Source organism: Chlorocebus sabaeus, chromosome 11 (assembly GCF_047675955.1).
Source record: "Chlorocebus sabaeus isolate Y175 chromosome 11, mChlSab1.0.hap1, whole genome shotgun sequence".
In the NCBI taxonomy this organism is placed as follows: Eukaryota; Metazoa; Chordata; class Mammalia; order Primates; family Cercopithecidae; genus Chlorocebus; species Chlorocebus sabaeus.
In genome coordinates this window covers 105,933,077-105,945,395 of record NC_132914.1, presented here as the reverse complement: position 1 = coordinate 105,945,395, position 12,319 = coordinate 105,933,077, and the positions used below count along the sequence as shown (strand labels likewise).

At 46.3% G+C, this 12,319-nt stretch overlaps 1 protein-coding gene across 5 annotated transcripts in view; it reads left to right on the top strand.

Annotated features, from left to right (window-relative positions):
* The window catches only part of SSH1 (slingshot protein phosphatase 1), a 75,982-nt gene that overhangs the window by 30,120 nt on the left and 33,543 nt on the right, over positions 1 to 12,319 (top strand). For 2 of the 5 annotated variants that reach the window (XM_008004593.3, XM_008004591.3), the window contains 3 exons: positions 3,637 to 3,740; positions 9,031 to 9,095; positions 10,203 to 10,324. In XM_008004593.3, coding sequence (XP_008002784.3) covers positions 3,637 to 3,740; positions 9,031 to 9,095; positions 10,203 to 10,324 — 291 coding nt within the window. Of the gene's footprint in view, positions 1 to 512; positions 718 to 774; positions 874 to 3,636; positions 3,741 to 9,030; positions 9,096 to 10,202; positions 10,325 to 12,319 lie in introns of those variants that run through there. The other 3 variants (XM_073021071.1, XM_008004596.3, XM_008004598.3) reach the window with 3 other exon arrangements.

Genomic DNA, 12,319 nt, shown 5'->3' with positions numbered 1-12,319 from the left:
GCGGTGGAGGAGGACGTTTCCGTTTTGTCTGTCTGCGTCTGACCTTTTGTAACTTTGGTCACTCCTTTTAGGACACTCAGATCTTTTGTGAGAAGGGTGATTTCTGCGTGGCTGGGATGAATGGCTTGTGGGTTTGGGCTTCCTGGCCCCGGGCACCTGGAAAAGTTGAGCGTGCCATCACTAATGTGGATTTCTTCATGGACTTCCCCAGTAGGGCACTTTGAGAGTCTGATGAATCGGGAGCCTGTGCCTCTCGGCGTCAGAAGCTGTGGCCGTCAGATATAGTATTCAGATCAGCCACGCAGAGGGCGCGTGAGGCTCTGGGCCCAGAGTGAGCTCAGAAGAGAAGCCGGGAAGCTGGGTCACAGAGACTTTCTGCATCTTGTTTTCCTAAATCCTGTGACTGACCACGCTCTGCGGCCTCCCACCCCACCCCCCGCCCCAAGAGTCATGTCGCGCGGTTTCCTCTGGCTGGATCCCCTTACTGTATTTGCAGGATGCAGGGTGATCTCACAGCCTCAGGATAATGCGCTGCTGCTTGGGCTTCCCTGCAGCTTCCAGTCTTGCTTTTTACAGTAAACGCCTGTTGCTTGATTGTCGTCGGGGAACAGAGGCAGAGTGTTCCAGGGCCCCAGTCAGTGCTCTACGACTTCATGCGTAGAGCAGAGGCCCTGATTCTTATCAGTGTAGGAACACGGAGGAGGAACAGCTGGCCTTGTAAGTGATCACAGAGTGAAACCAGCCTAGTCTGTTGCATTGTTCCTTTTTTTTCCAAAGGAAATGTAAGGGAAACCAAGGGGAACTTTTGCCCGTGGTTTCCAAGGCAAAGGTCATCGTTAATGATTGGCTGTTTCCAGCGTGCTTGGGTTTCTGGTCAGTATGAATTTTTTTTTTTTTTTAATCTGATGAACAAAAGCAGTTGATGTTGTCTCGAAAAGATTTTCCCAGCTGCTTCGATGAACTGCTGGTTGTTTTAGGTTTCGTGAGTTTGTAACCTCTCGCATAGCTCTTTCAGATTTTGATGAGAATAAATAGTAAGTGATCTGTGTCTAAGAACAGTTCTGAAAACATACTGAGCTGTGAGATTCTAAGGAAGGAGAGAGTGACAAGCTTTGTGGGTGGAAAGGGTTAGGTGATTCTGCAACCTGTGAAATGAGATCGGCCAGATGGATGCTAAAGAGCTTTTTGCTTCCTATGAGTGAGGGTGAGACAGCAAAGAAAGGCTACTTCTCGTTTCTTTCATTATTTATAATCCTGGGCTCGTCAACACTTGAACCTTGCAGCACAAATATACGACTGTGAGAGAGTGGAAAGGATGACTCGGCAGTGCATCTGCAGTAGCGGACGAAATGCTGTCAGATGTCAAGTGTTGGTGTCACAAGATACCGAAGGCCAATTGCCTGGAATTCAAAGGACTGAACAAGAAGACAGAAAGAACTAAGTCTTCTTATTTAATGTTTGAGCAGTCAGTATTTTTAGCGTGAGCATTTAGCCAGAAAAACTAACAGATTTTATTGTGGACTTCATATCATAGGACATACCAGTTTTCCTGATTTCGGGAGCTGCTGATTGGAAATGCTAGTTCATGTGGCATTTTCTTGGCACCCGGAGTCATACTGCAGACTTTGCTGAGTTTTTTATTCCAGAATTCGAACGTTTAACTAGCAACATTAGATGTCTGGGGCAAAGGTGATCTTGCTGTCTTATATTACAGAAAACACCTTCGTCTTTCTGTCAGGAATTGATTTACTTAATTTCAAGGTTCTCTTTAATTAGAAGACTGCTTTTTCGTAGGGATTTTTCCTTCAAATCATGTATATGTTCATTGGTTGCTCAAGAGAGAAATTTTTGTAGTCGCCTACAATTTGAACTGTGACCTCCTTTTACAAAATTATTAAGATTAGAATGTTCTTTTTAAATTATATAGTATGTGTTTTATATTATTTTGAGAATCAAACAAAAATAGATGTTTTTAAAGGTTAATATGTTTAATATAGAACATTTGGAAAATAGTAAATAGAAGATAATCTATTCCTCCTCCTCCCCCACCTCCTGCAAAGACGATGTTAATAATTTTGGTGTATTTTATGCATAATTTTGAGAGTTGATGGTATTTTTGAACAATTGATAGTAATTCATAGCTGAGGCATTCTTTTTTTATGTCTTATTTTTTGCCAAAGCCAGACTTGGCAGCCAAGTCATCAAAGTGAAATTAAAAATAAAAACTTCTGGTGTACAACAGGGTCTCACAACGTTGCCCAGGCTGGTGTTGAACTCCTGGGCTCGAATGATCCTCCCACCTCAGCCTCCCAAATAAAAATTTTTTAATTGTAATTTTTAAAGTTATAGGTTAGATATGTGTTATTGCTAGCTAAAATAACAGACCAAAGATTCATTCTGCTGAGAAATTCATTGGGCCAACTTGAGGTTTTCCACAAGCATAGTGGACAGGGCAACCTTGACTAAGTTAAATCACAAGTCAGTAGCCACCCTCCTTTTCTTTTCTTTTCTTTCTTTTTTTTTTTTTTTTTTTAACGTTGTCTCACTCTGTCGCCCAGGCTGGAGTGCAGTGGTGCAATCTTGGCTCACAACAACCTCCACCCCTGGGACTCAAGTAAGCAATTCTTGTGCCTCAGCCTTCTGAGTAGCTGGGATTACAGGCATGCGCCACCACGCCTGGCTCATTTTTGCATTTTTAGTAGAGACTGGGTTTTACCATGTTGGCCAGACTGGTCTCGAACACCTGACCTCGAGTGATCCGCCTGCCTCGTCCTCCCAAAGTGCTGGGATTACAGGCTTGAGCCACCCCGCCTGTCCCTACTTTTCTTAAAATGCAAACAGCTAGTGAAAGTGTAATTTCATCTTGTATTTCATAAAGGGAAGTCACCAAGAAACAATGGAGTGGTTAAAAGCCAGAGTTAGAAGCAGAGATCAACAGCAAGAGCATGAGAATTCACAAAGTAGACCACCCTCTCCTAATCAGGGAGTTGTTCTCTATTCTTAGAAAATGTTACGGCTGGGCATGGTCACGCCTGTAATCCCAGCACTCCGGGAGGCTGAAGCAGGCAGATCGCTTGAGGTCAGGAGTTTGAGACCAGCCTGGCCAACATGGTGAAACCACGTCTCTACTAATAATACAAGAATTGACTGGGCATGGTGGCACATACCTGTAATCTCAGCTGCTGGGGAGGCTGAGACATGAGAATCGCTTGAACCCAGGAGGCAGAGGTTGCAGTGAGTTGAGATCACACCACTGCACTCCAGCCTGGATGACAGAGTGGAACTGTGTCTCAAAAAAAAAAAAAGAAGAAGAAGAATCAAAAAGAAAGAAGAAAATGTTATATTACAGTGAGATCCCTGTCCGGTGTTCTGCAGAAAGGGGCCCTGGAGCCTACAGAGAACTTTGAGTGGTGTCACAGAAGCATTGCTTTGTCACGAAAATTCTCCAGCACTAAGCTTTTAGCAAAAGCAAGGTTTGAGAAGAGTACTACGTGGAATTATTATAAAAGCAGTTTCATCCTATTTGCATTTTACATGCCATTTGTCCACGCTAAAGCTTTTTCCCCTGCAGTAATTCTTTGTCCATTTTCCTGTCTGAATTCCAGTCTAACTGTACTTTGGTCTTATCCTTCCCAGCTTAAGCGAGAGCTTTTTCATGGTGAAAGGCGCAGCCCTCTTCTTACAACAGGGAAGCAGCCCTCAAGGCCAGCGGAGTCTTCAGCACCCCCACAAGCATGCAGGTGAGGGCTCTAAGTTGATACTCTTACATTGGGGCTGCTTTTCTGGACAGCAGAGGAAACTTCCATTGTTGGTGATATTGCTGAGTTTGCAGGCCTTAGAAATAGTGGAGAACACAGGTTTGCAATGACCAGTGCAGGCAGAGGCTCAGATGCTCTTTCTTGAGCACGCCACGCACATTTTCCAACCTTTTATGTCATGTCTATCTGCGTCAGGAGTAAGGTCATCTGCATCCTGCTGGGATGCAAAGATTTCCTCTCTGTCGTTTATCAGTTAACTGCAGGCTGTAAGTGACTTTTTAACAAATGCACCAAAATGAATTATAACCAGATGTCGTCCACTTGAAAATAACCATCTGTAGTGCTGTATACCTAATCTTGGGATGGATTTCTCCAAGCATGTGAAAAACACTCATTTGGAGAATTTCTTGAAGGGCCTTTGGCTCCAACTCTGAGATCGACACTATAGTAGGAAGTCTTGATTCTGTAATAGTTTTGTTTTTAGGAAGTGGACAGAAGTAGTAGAGTGAGAATCAAACTGAGTTTAAATAAGAAATGCTTACTAAGTAATAAGACTGGTTTTTTTAGGAGACTTGACTCAGAACTGAAGGCAGTTAGAAAGAGGAATTCAAGAAATGCAGGCCGGGCGCGGTGGCTCATGCCTGTAATCCCAGCACTTTGGGAGGCCGAGACGGGCGGATCACGAGGTCAGGAGATCAAGACCATCCTGGCTAACACAGTGAAACCCTGTCTCTAATAAAAATACAAAAAAATTAGCCGGGCGCAGTGGCGGGCGCCTGTAGTCCCAGCTACTCAGGAGGCTGAGGCAGGAGAATGGCGTGGACCTGGGAGGCGGAGCTTGCAGTGAGCCGAGATTGCGCCACTGCGCTCCAGCCTGGGCGACAGAACGAGACTCCGTCTCAAAAAAAAAAAAAAAAAGAAACGCTTGCATGGCCCTGCATGGTGTCTCACACCTGTAATCCCAGTGCTTTGGGAGGCTGAGGTGGGAGGATCGCTTGAGCCGAGGAGTTTGAGGCTGCAATGTGCTAGGATCACGCCACTGCCCTCCAGCCTGGGTGACAGAGAGAGACTGTTTCTTAAAAACAATAACAACAAAAAACACTTATGGCCAGGCACAGTGGCTCTTGCCTGTAATTCCAGCACTTTAGGAGGCCAAGGTGAGCAGATCTCACTTGAGCCAAGGAGTTCAGACGAGCCTGAACAACACAGTGAAACCCTATCTCTGCCAAAAAATACAAAAATTAGCTGGGCATGGTGGCGTGTGCCTATAATCCTAGCAAGGTGGGGAGCTGAGGCGGGAGGATTGCTTGAGCCCAGGAGGTCGAGGCTGACGCGTCACCGCACCCAGCTAGTTTTTTGTAGGGGTGTGTGTAGATGAGGTCTCACTGTGTTGCTCACTGTATTGCTCAGTGAGCCACGATTGCGCCACTGCACTCCAGCCTGGGTGACAAAGAAAAAGACCCTATCTCAAAAAGAAAGAAAGAAAAAAATGCTTGCATGTCGGTGAATCTTTGTCGTAGATGGCCAGCATCTCGGTATTTCTTGGGGAGGCAGTGCATGATTGCATGTCTGTGAGCTGAGAAGGCCTTTACCTTTCAGAGCAGCAGCAGGTGAAACCAACCCATCGCTGTGGCCAGTTTTCTTGTTCCCTGTGATCGTTGTGTTCGTTTAACCTCAAGTCATTCAGCTTCATTTTAGATCTGAGTGCTCAGGTTAGAATTCTGCACCATACAATTTATAGCAAACACCAAGGCTCAGTCAGTATTTTCACATACTGATGCTGATAATATTTAGGTCTGTTTTAAGCAAAGAAAATAACTGTCCTGTATAATAGGCAGTGTGGTTTGTGGGAATAGTATTTGTTTTGAAACCAGGCAGACCTGTGTTCCAATCCTAGTTCTCCAACTTACTTACAAGTCATAGGTCGACTTCTAAGCCTCAGTTTCCTAGTCTTTACAATGGGCATCAAATACTGGTACCTCAGACAATATGGAAATTTAGAGTTATGCGTGTAACATACCTGCCTTTAGTAGGTGCTGTATATATATGGGTAACTATCATTGTTATTACGATGACTCCTAGTACGATACAGCTATAAGCAGACCCTTCATTCTTTTTTTTTTTTTTAAATTATTTGAAAAGTTTCTTTAGAGACAGATCTCATTACCTTGCCCAGGCTGGTGTGTAGTGGCCTGACCATAGCTCACTGCAGCCTCGACCTCCTGGGCTCAAGTGATCTTCCAGCCTCAGCTTCCTGAGTAGCTGGGACCATAGATGCGCATCACCACACCAGCTAGTTTTGTGTGTGTGTGTGTGTGTGTGTGTGTGTGTGTGTGTGTGGGTGTGTGTGTGGATGAGGTCTCACTATGTTGCTCAGGCTGGTCTCCAACTCCTTGCCTCAAGCCATTCCCCCACCTCAGCCTCTCAAAGCATTGGGATTATAGGTTTGAGGCTCCATACTCAGCCAGATTCTTCATTCTTGAATTTGCTAATTATTCTGCCCTCTTAGAAATGTAGCTATTGTTCATGTTTTAACTGTAACACATACAACAAAGCAGATGCTCAAGCTCTGCTCACTAAGTGTCATATACCTCTTTCCTATAATCCGAAGACTAGAAGGGTAGGATGCAAGCCACTGGCTGGCTGACTCTTATGCCCTGAGGTCTGGAGTGGGCGATGAGGTCAGAAGGCAGAGGGGCCACCAGCTGTCCACAGTAGGTCTGTAAAATGACCTTGGGACAGGCACAGACTAGACTTACATCAGTTCCTTTTTTTTCCCTAGAATTACCATTACCATCAAGTCTCATGAATGTACCAGAGTCCCCCCAGTAACCACCGTGCAGAGCTGAGTACAATTGAGGGTTAATTCTGTCCGTGGAAAAGTAGTTCAGTTTGTTTCAGCCAGTCTGGTCAATTTGAGACCCTTTCTAGGGCTTGTGTTCTCTGATTTTTTTGTGTGTGGATGTCAGACGGGGGTTTGGATTTCTGTCTGTCAGCAATTCCATATCTCAGCAAACAATCCCACTGAAAGAAGTTTATCTGTGTGGAAAATGTCCCTTTCATTTAGGCATTTATCAGACAGGGGTTTGTTTTTGCTTTCCCCAGTGCAGTTCTGTGACTCGGGTAGATGTGGGGGCGGGCAGGCAGGTGAAGAACCCCTCATGGTCGCTGTGTTGCGTTGGTGACATGATGGGTGGAGGAAGGGAGTGGGGAGCTCTATGGCTTTTTTTAATATGAACCCTTATCTCCAAATCACTCATCATAGGAAGCAGGGCCAACACAGGGTGTTATACACTGTGGAATTGTATAACTGGAGAGGACAGATAAGAGGGGCATGGTTCTTTTCTTTTTTACATTTTATTTATTGTGGAAAGAATGCTTAATTGGGCCGAGTTTGGTGGCTCATGCCTATAATCCCAGCACTTTGGGAGGCTGAAGTGGGAGGATCATTTGAGCCCAGGAGTTCGAGACCAGCCTGGGCAACATGGCAAAACCCTATCTCTATTGGAAAAAAAAAAAGAAAAAGAATGCTTAACATGAGATCTACCCTCCTGACTAGAGGCACAAATTTCTAATGACCCAATTCCTCTCTGTGGCAGGAAGTGCAGTTTGGACATCATCTGTCATTCTCCCTTAAAATGAAAAAGATGCTTTTGCAAAAGGAACAAACACAGTGTTTTCTTTTGGAGCATTTGAGTGTGTAAGCATTATTGATCCTTTTCGGGTTACAATTGTGAGGTATAGGGTAATTTTTTTTTTTTCGTTTGTAGAGACAGGGTCTCATCATGTTGCCCAGGGTGGTCTCACACTCCTGTGCTCCAGTGATCCTCCTGCCTTGGCCTCCCAGGTAGCTGGGACTAACTACAGATGTGAACGAACCAGAAAGCCCAGCTAATTTTTTACTTTTCTGTAAAGATGGGGTCTTGCCATGTTGCCCAGGCTGGTCTTGAATGCCTGGCCTCAAGTCCAGCCTTGGCCTCCCAAAGCACTGGGATTACAGGTGTGAGCCACCACACCAGGCTGATATTAGCATCTTTACAGATGAACCTTTCTTCAGAAGGAAATCCTTTCAGATATAAAGAAAAATGTATAAGCTAGAGAAAAAAGCAACCTTGGAGTAACATCTGCTACTTTAATTAATTATGCACCTCCCTTACAATTTTCCCCTCTGTGAAAGTGTGCGCTTCTTCTGACAGGGTCTCCTGCTTCGCGCGAGACTCATGGCCAGTAAGAAACTTTCCTCACGGCACTCCAGGGACACCACCTGAACCCTGGGGCAGCTCAGAGAAGTTCAGAAGCCGCCCCTGGATTACTGCTTGTTTTACATAGTGAAGAAAAAAGAGTACATAATTTTTAGCAAGAAAAGAGAAAATGACAGGTGGTTGTCTATTCAAATTATTTCTCCGGGCAACCAGCATACAGCTGCTATCTGTAGAGTCACTTAAATATTTCCCCTCCTGGTTATGGAAATAATGTCTACCTCCAGTGGAAAATGCAGAAATTTGAAGTGGGGCCCGGGGTGGGGTAGCTCATGCCTGTAATCCCAGCACTTCGGGAGGCTGAGGCGTGCAGATCATTTGAGGTCAGGAGTTCAAGACCAGCCTGGCCGACATGGTGAAACCCTGTCTCTACTATAAATACAAAAATTAGCTGGATATGGTGATGGGCGCCTGTAATCCCAGCTACTTGGGAGGCTGAGGCAGAAGGATTGCTTGAATCCAGGAGGCGGAGGTTGCAATGAGCCAAGATTGCACCACGGAACTCCAGCCTGGGCGACAGTGTAAGACTGTGTCTCAAAAAAAAAATTAAAAAAAGGAAGAAGAAGTTGTTTGAAGAGGAAACATGACGCTCTGTCCTTTTTCTCTAATGATGAACCCCTAGCAAATGCCTTACTTCCAGCCACAGCTGTCGTTTCTAGGCACCCCAACCTGCCGAGTAACATTGCCTTGGATGAAATGACAGTTTTCTCTAGGCTTGCGTGTATTTTCCACATTTTGTATTTGGAAACCTATATTGTATGTATTTCAGGAAATAAGAGCAACTTTTAACAACATGACAGTAAGCTCCATGTCACCCATCCGCATCACACAGTATTCAGAGTGGTGTAAGAGAAATGGAGACTTGAAGTTTTTGTGGTGATTCTCCTGTGGTGTAGGTAGACAAATTTTAACTTCTCAATCTTTTTCCAGGCCCTCAAAATCAGCCTTTCAGAGGTTTGTTTCCTAGAAAGTAGGTAGGAGACCTTTTAAACCTTTCTTTATTGCTCCACCAGGTGACCTGCCTCAGCATCTTCAGGTGATGATCAACCTTCTGCGTTGTGAAGACAGAATCAAGCTGGTAAGAAGCGGTGAGAATGTCAAATTTAAAAAAATTTTTTTTTTTTTTTTTAGTTTTTGTGAGATGAGGGTCTTGCTCTGTTGCCCAGGCTGGAGTGCAGTGGCATGATCCTAGCTCACTACAGCCTCAAACTCCTGGGTTCAAGCAATCCTCCCACCTCCGCCTCCTGGGTAGCTGGGACTACAAGTGTATACCACTAATTTTTTAGAGAATTTTGTGGATGTGGGGTCTTGCTGTTTTGCCAGGCTGGTCTTGAACTCCTGGCCTCAAACGATTCTCCTGTCTCCGCCTCCCAAAGTCCTGGGGTTATAGGTGTAAACCACCGTGCCCAGCCAGCACGTTTTAATTTTTAATTGTGAAACTTGGTGGGGAACCATTCATGAATGATAGGGGGAAAAGCTTTTACATTACAACAAATTCTCCTCAAATTGTTCACTAAAGCCAAAGCCAGGTTGACTCCTCAGTACCCCAGAGGAGCCACAGGAGGGATGAAACAGGTCTCTACGGCAGTTAAATAAGCTAAATAAGAACTTTCTTTGGATTTCATGTGTTCACTGATTTCTTGCATTTTGGGTGTCTCCTCTGAGCCAGGCAGCGTCCCTGGTGCTACAGAGAGAAACGAGGCCTGGTTCCTGCTGTCAAGAACTTCCTCTTTGTGTGTTTTTGTTGTTGTTGTTGTTTTTGGTGGTGTTTGAGATGGAAGCTCACTCTGTTGCCCTGGCTGGAGTGTGGCGGTGTGATCTTAGCTCACTGCAACCTCCACCTCCCAGGTTCAAGAGATTCTCGTGCCTCAGTCTCCTGAGTAGCGGAGATTACAGGCTCACACCATCACGCCTAGCTAATTTTTGTATTTTTGGTAGAGATGGGGTTTTGCCATGTTGGCCAGTCTGATCTTGAACTCCTGACCTCAAGTGATCTGCCTACCTTTGCCTCCCAAAGTGCTGGGATTACAGGCCTGAGCCACCGGGCCCAGCCAAGGATTTTCTCTTCATTTTTAACTCCCGGAGGGAAAGGTAGAACACTGAAAGTGTTGATCTTGCGTTGGAGATGGGAGGGAGGCACCACCTCTAAAGGCAGGCCAGTGAGAGCATGTCTGCCCTGTTCCAGGCCGTGCGCCTGGAGAGCGCCTGGGCGGACCGGGTCCGGTACATGGTAGTGGTGTACAGCAGCGGGCGCCAGGACACCGAGGAGAATATCTTGCTGGGAGTGGACTTTTCCAGTAAGGAAAGGTGAGTCTGATGAGCTAGGTGTTCCCTTCTGTGTGGGAGGCAAGAGTTGCTGCTAGAAAAAGGTTTCCATGGTCCCATATCCATGTGGGAGAGGGCTGCGTCCTGATGGAGAGCCTGGGGAGTCGACACTGGGAACACTAGGGTGTGCCATTTCAGCCCTGTGTGCCAGGCACCGTGCCAGCTCCAGGCTGTGCTCTCGGAGCTCAGAGTCGATTGAGAGGACAGAAAGTTATGCTGTGCTTAGAGAGGTTTCACGCCAGCTGCTACAGAGTGGGGCACCTTAGCCAGGAATGCTTCCTAAAGGAGGTGACAACAACGCCAAACCCAGAAGGCCAAGCCAGAGTCCACCAAGGGAAGCAGGAGACCCTCCCAGGCAGAGGGGCCTGTGGAGAAGTATGGAGATTGGTGGGTCTCCTCTCAGACACCTTACCCCATAGTGATACTCCACAGGTTCCCAAGTGGAGTGGGAACTCCACCTTCATGGCACGTCCTAGTCAGAGGCTTGAAGAGTAGCTTGTAATTTCCCACTAACTGGAGGCCAAGTAAGTTAGAGCGTTGACCCCATGCTGTGTGTGAAATGAAGGTGGGATCACTCCCCTGACATCTCAGATAAATGAATGCCTGTGAGATCACTGCAAAACCTGGATTTGTTCAAACTAGATTAGACTCCCTTTATTCATCATTCATTCATCGACTCATTCGTTAAGCATATGATTTATTTGCATTCTCCTGTGTATGAGGCAATGGGCTAGGCCCAGGTAAACAAAGAAGCAACAACACAGTTCTTGGCCTCAGAGGGCTTCTAAGTGAGCTTGGAAGACAGTCACAACCAGGTAGGAGGGAGAGAGTGACTGAGAGGTGCTGGGGTTTTGTGAGACCACAGGAGGCGGCGGCTACTGAGAGCACCTGGCAGGACCTTTCTGGCAGGAGTGAAGCCTAAGCCACATCTTAACGGACAAGTGGGCAGTCAGGCTCTAGGGTGGAGGCAGAGCCGCGAGGTGCATTTGAAGAGCATTTCAGGAAGAATCAACAGCAGAAACCCGTCAGGGAGGCTGTGAGTGTCATGGTAACAGTACGGTCTTGTCTTGTTCCGGTGAGAGCTTCTGTAAGTCACATGCTAGCAACTGAGACTTGGATGCTTTTTAGAAGGAAATGAATAAAAAAGGGAGGACATTTCTTTATGACATGCCCCCCACCCCTGCAGTACATAATAAATAGCACTATGAGAAAGTTTCCTGTGACACATGTAGGAGACGGAGTTGGGGCTGGCATCTGTGGCCTTGACCTGGTTGGGAACCTGGGGCTAGAAGAACCTGTAGCATAGGAGGTGTTAGGATATGAGCTCTAAAGAGCCACTTGGAGACTGGAAGGCGTGGTCCATTAGGACGGGGTACCACCAGGCAGATGCTCTCAGAAATGCCCAGAGCCCCATCTGTTTGGCCATTATCTGTATGGTTGTGAGGCATAGCAGTGTTTAGTGTTTGACCGTCTTGCAGTTGTAATTGTTCTTCCAATGACTATCCAGCTTTTCGGAATCTTTCTGAGGCAGGGACTTTCCTCACAAGTGTGGCCTGTTCCAATAATGCTTTCTGATCCTGAATGGAAATCGGCCTCTTGTGGCCTGTGCCCATCGTCTTGATCCGAACCATGGGAGCGGTGTGGAAGCCCCGTCCTCCTGACTGTAGAGTACAGCACACCTACAAAATGCCTCCGTGGACGTCTCATTTAGCCCCTTCATCCCCCTGGGGTGGGTAGTCCTACCTCAGGTTTTACACATGACAGAAGCTCACGAGGCTGCAGTGATTACCCCAGGGCCATCCCAGTAAGTGGCCGGCCTGGGACTTGGAGGCAGGGCTTTTCCTGTCGACCTGCTGAATGAATAGATCCCACGCATTCTTTCCCAGCGGGCTGCAGCTCTCTTCCTGTACACCGCCTTGCTCATTCATTCACTTCTAGGTTTATCGTGTATGGATCTGTTAGCTCTTTCCCTGTGTC